Source organism: Spea bombifrons, chromosome 2 (assembly GCF_027358695.1).
Source record: "Spea bombifrons isolate aSpeBom1 chromosome 2, aSpeBom1.2.pri, whole genome shotgun sequence".
In the NCBI taxonomy this organism is placed as follows: domain Eukaryota; kingdom Metazoa; phylum Chordata; class Amphibia; order Anura; family Pelobatidae; genus Spea; species Spea bombifrons.
The window spans coordinates 56,617,252-56,620,972 of record NC_071088.1 but is presented as its reverse complement, the minus strand read 5'-3'; the positions used below and the strand labels follow the sequence as shown (position 1 = coordinate 56,620,972).

The following is a 3,721-nucleotide window of genomic DNA, read 5'->3' as shown; positions in this document are numbered from 1 at the left end:
ATGGGAAAATGACTGATAATTATGTTTTGTAATAAAATAAATACTTTCCCTGCTTTTCTTTTAGGGGACTTTTTCTGCGGATCAAGTGGGTTTTTTTTCTCCCCTTTCACAAGTGAGTTCAGACAGCACTCAGGTCTACATGTACTTGGTCTGATTGAAGTTACTTGATTAAGTAACATAAAAAAAGTGAATTTACCATGGGCTGATACAGACATTGTTTTGGATACAATAAATCCTGCATTCCATCTTGTCCAACTGCTATACCAAGGCCAGAGTCATATGATGATGTACAGAGTGTCTTTGCTGGAGGTACAATGTCCTAGATGTGAATTGCTGTTCTCAGTGTAACTATGAGGTCCCCCTTTGCCCTTTGGTTGCAGCATTTGTGGACCTTCAGTCTATGTTTACTGTGGGTGGCAGTGACAAGGGCAGGAACATTACCACTGAATTGTCAAAATAACTGCATTTGTGCCAGTGACATCATTAGCTGCCCTAAGAAGGAGTTGGTGGTGGTGCCCAGTGGAATACCCAGCTACACAGCAATGCTAGACCTCAGTCATAATAACTTGGTCCGTCTGCGAGCAGAGTGGACCCCAGTACCTCTAAAAAGGCTACACACCTTGCTGTTGTCTCACAATTATATCACCTTTGTGTCTGCTGATGCTTTCATCTTAACCCCTCACCTACGGCACCTTGATCTATCCAGTAACAAGCTTTACAAACTGGAGGAGAATGCATTCAGTGCTTTAAAACAGCTGGAGGTACTAATTCTGTTCAAGAACTCAATCGCAGATATTGACCGCAGTGCTTTTGATGAAATGAAGCATTTGCAAAAACTCTACCTTAGCCAGAACCATCTGACACACTTTCCTGGAGAGCTGGTAAATAATAGAGAAATACTGCCTGAGTTAACTCTCCTTGACCTCTCCTTTAACCAAATAAAACGCCTGCCTGTGTCACAGCTGACTACGCTGCCTGCCTGGCTCAGCAATGGGCTGTACTTACATGGTAACCCATTGACTTGTAACTGTGACATGTATGGACTGTTTTGGAGTTGGCAAGTACGACAGCTGTCTCCTATTGTAGATTTCCGTGACGAGCTACGATGCAACTATTTCTCTAAGGACAAAGTAGAAGCAGTGAATATCTTCTCACTCAGTGGTATTAAGGATCTAAACTGCAGTGCTGTGACAGAGGCAGGCATGGAGGTCTATCTGGGAGACACCGTGACTTTGAACTGTGACACCAAGCATAGGGGTATGACTCAGGTATGGATTACTCCTGGTAATGAAATTATACAAATGGAACTCAATGAGCATGTGAAGAACCACAGCATATCTGTGCTAAATAATGGAAGCCTGCAGATATATCCAGTTCGTATAGAAGACAGGGGGATATATACATGCTACGCACAAGGAAATGTTCCGAATGAGACTCTATACGTGACACTTAATGTTTTCAACTTTACACGGCATGTGCACCAAGAAACACTAAACACTGCTTACACCACATTAGTTGGCTGTGTAGCCAGTGTCATCCTAGTACTGATATATCTTTATCTAACACCATGCCGCTGCTGGTGCCGGCCAAGAGATAGAGTTCAAGGGGAAGACAGGGATAGCATACGCTCCTCAGTACTCAGTGCCACTCCCAACCATGAAACTACTAGTGACAAGGCTGCCCTAAGTCGTCATGTAGCTTTTCTGGAGCCTTCCGGAGATCTCAGAGGCCAAAATGGAAAGCTGAAACCCAATGGTTCACAAGAAACCGCAGGCATAAAGGGTTCACCATTTCCACCATCATCACCTCATAGGAAGCTGTCAGACCCTGGATCCATAAGTTCAGTATTCTCTGACACTCCTATTGTGGTGTAAAGAGTAGAAAAACAGGAAGGCAAGATAAATAGCGTGCCCTGGGCTTCCAGCATGTGCATGTCAGATTGGAGCAGAATAAGTTTTTAGAAAACAGAACCTAGAGAAAATAAGTATGAAGGCATAATAGATGAAAACTAAGTAAAGATAATAACCTTAAATAGAGAAGAGAAATGGAAAGAGATAATGCAGCAGGAAAAATATGAGATGTTAATAGGTTTACCTACCCACAGAAAAAAAAAGAAAAGAACACTAAACTGCCTGAGATAATGTAATCGTAGAAACTAAAATCATGTTTGCATTGGTTCAACCAACTTTGGGAACCTGAGTGCATGGCAAAACCCTACACTTACTTAGCAACACATCTTTTAACACAATATCCCCATTTCCATTTAACAGCAACACTTGTAATGTGGCTTCTGTAGATAGAATGGAATGCATTCAGTTGAAAGCTTTGTTGATTATTCAAAACCACCAAAGCTAATTAACCCACTGTAAACAAGCAAATATATTTTACTGATCAAGTATTCCTTACTGCTCCTTTTAAGACACTCATCAGCATTTTCTAAAAAGCTTTTCTGCAGACAATAGTGCAATATCAGAACTGACAGTATTAGCTTTCTATTTATGCATGATAATTTCTGGAGGCTAGGGAACAGCGTGAGATGTCTAAAGCAGGATATGAGAAATAAGATGTTAGCTCAATGTTCTCTATTTCTATAATACCTCAAAACAAATTCTCCCCTATTTTTAAGAAGCACAATTCTCTCTCTTGGCTATACCTAAACACTGACAACCCACATAAAACAATGATTACATTCAAGTCCGCTAAGAGATTTAAGTAAGTGTTACTTAGGTGTATTTTTTAATATAGGCAGTTGTACATTCGACTTCTAGTATCTGTCTACATATACGTATATAAATCAGGGCCACCATCAGGGGGGGAAAACTTGTCCATTAGTAAGGGGCCTGGCTGTCCTAGGGGCATATTCAGGGAACAAAAAGCTTGGCGGCAGCCGTGACAGAGAGACGTCTAGCACACAGCTCACAGCTAACCACTGGTGTTGTTAATAAGCAATTTTTACTTCTTCCCTGGCCAGCACCAGAAAAAAACTCACAGAACTTAATTTGTGTGCGAGCCTCCCGACTAATGCCTCCTGCAAATGAAAAGGCAGTACGGGGATATTAAGTCATATCCCCACCCCCTAGCACTACACATGGCAACAAGAGGAGAGTCGGGAGCAGGTCTGTGGTATGACTGGTGCAATGGGGATAAATTAAAGGGGTCTTTATACCATGCAATGGCCAGTAAGGGGTAAAAGCAGGCACACTGTCTTGTGCAAGTGCTGCAGGTAAGCTGCACAGAAGAGCAAGTTCATCTTTAAATATAAACTAAACAGTTGGTCAATGTAAAAAAAACATTGACCAACAGCTCGTCTGTGTCATATTTGTCTCCAAACAGCTTGCCTGTGCAATCTTTGTCCTCAAAACAACTTGTCTAACATTTTTCTCCCCAAACAGCTTGTCTGTGCCATATTTGTCCCTAAACAGCTTGTCTGTGCCATATTTGTCCCTAAACAGCTTGTCTGTGCCATATTTGTCCCTAAACAGCTTGTCTGTGCCATATTTGCCCCAGGTTGTCTGTGTCATCCGTGACCCCAAACAGTTTGCCTGTGCATCTTTATCCCATAAACAGCTTGCCCGTACATCTATGCCCCACAAACAGCTTGTCAATGCCCCAAAACAGATTGTGCCATATTTGGCACTAAAAAGAGTAGAAGAGAAAATCCTGTTTTGGGTGGTCATCTGGGGAGGTGGTCCCCAGATAATTTTTTCTGTATGGGGCCCCA

General features: G+C 42.1%; 1 protein-coding gene across 1 annotated transcript; it reads left to right on the top strand.

Moving 5' to 3' along the window:
- The first annotated feature begins 309 nt into the window (after positions 1-309).
- On the top strand, positions 310-2,875 carry AMIGO1 (adhesion molecule with Ig like domain 1). The gene has a single exon (XM_053454310.1). The coding sequence runs from the start codon at positions 351-353 to the stop codon at positions 1,872-1,874; it is 1,524 nt and encodes a 507-aa protein (XP_053310285.1). The 5' UTR covers positions 310-350; the 3' UTR covers positions 1,875-2,875.
- The last annotated feature ends 846 nt before the right edge of the window (positions 2,876-3,721 follow it).

Coding starts and splice junctions, on each gene's coding strand:
- AMIGO1 (XM_053454310.1), top strand. CDS start 351: ATGAGGTCCCCCTTTGCCCTTTGGTTGCAGCATTTGTGGACCTTCAGT.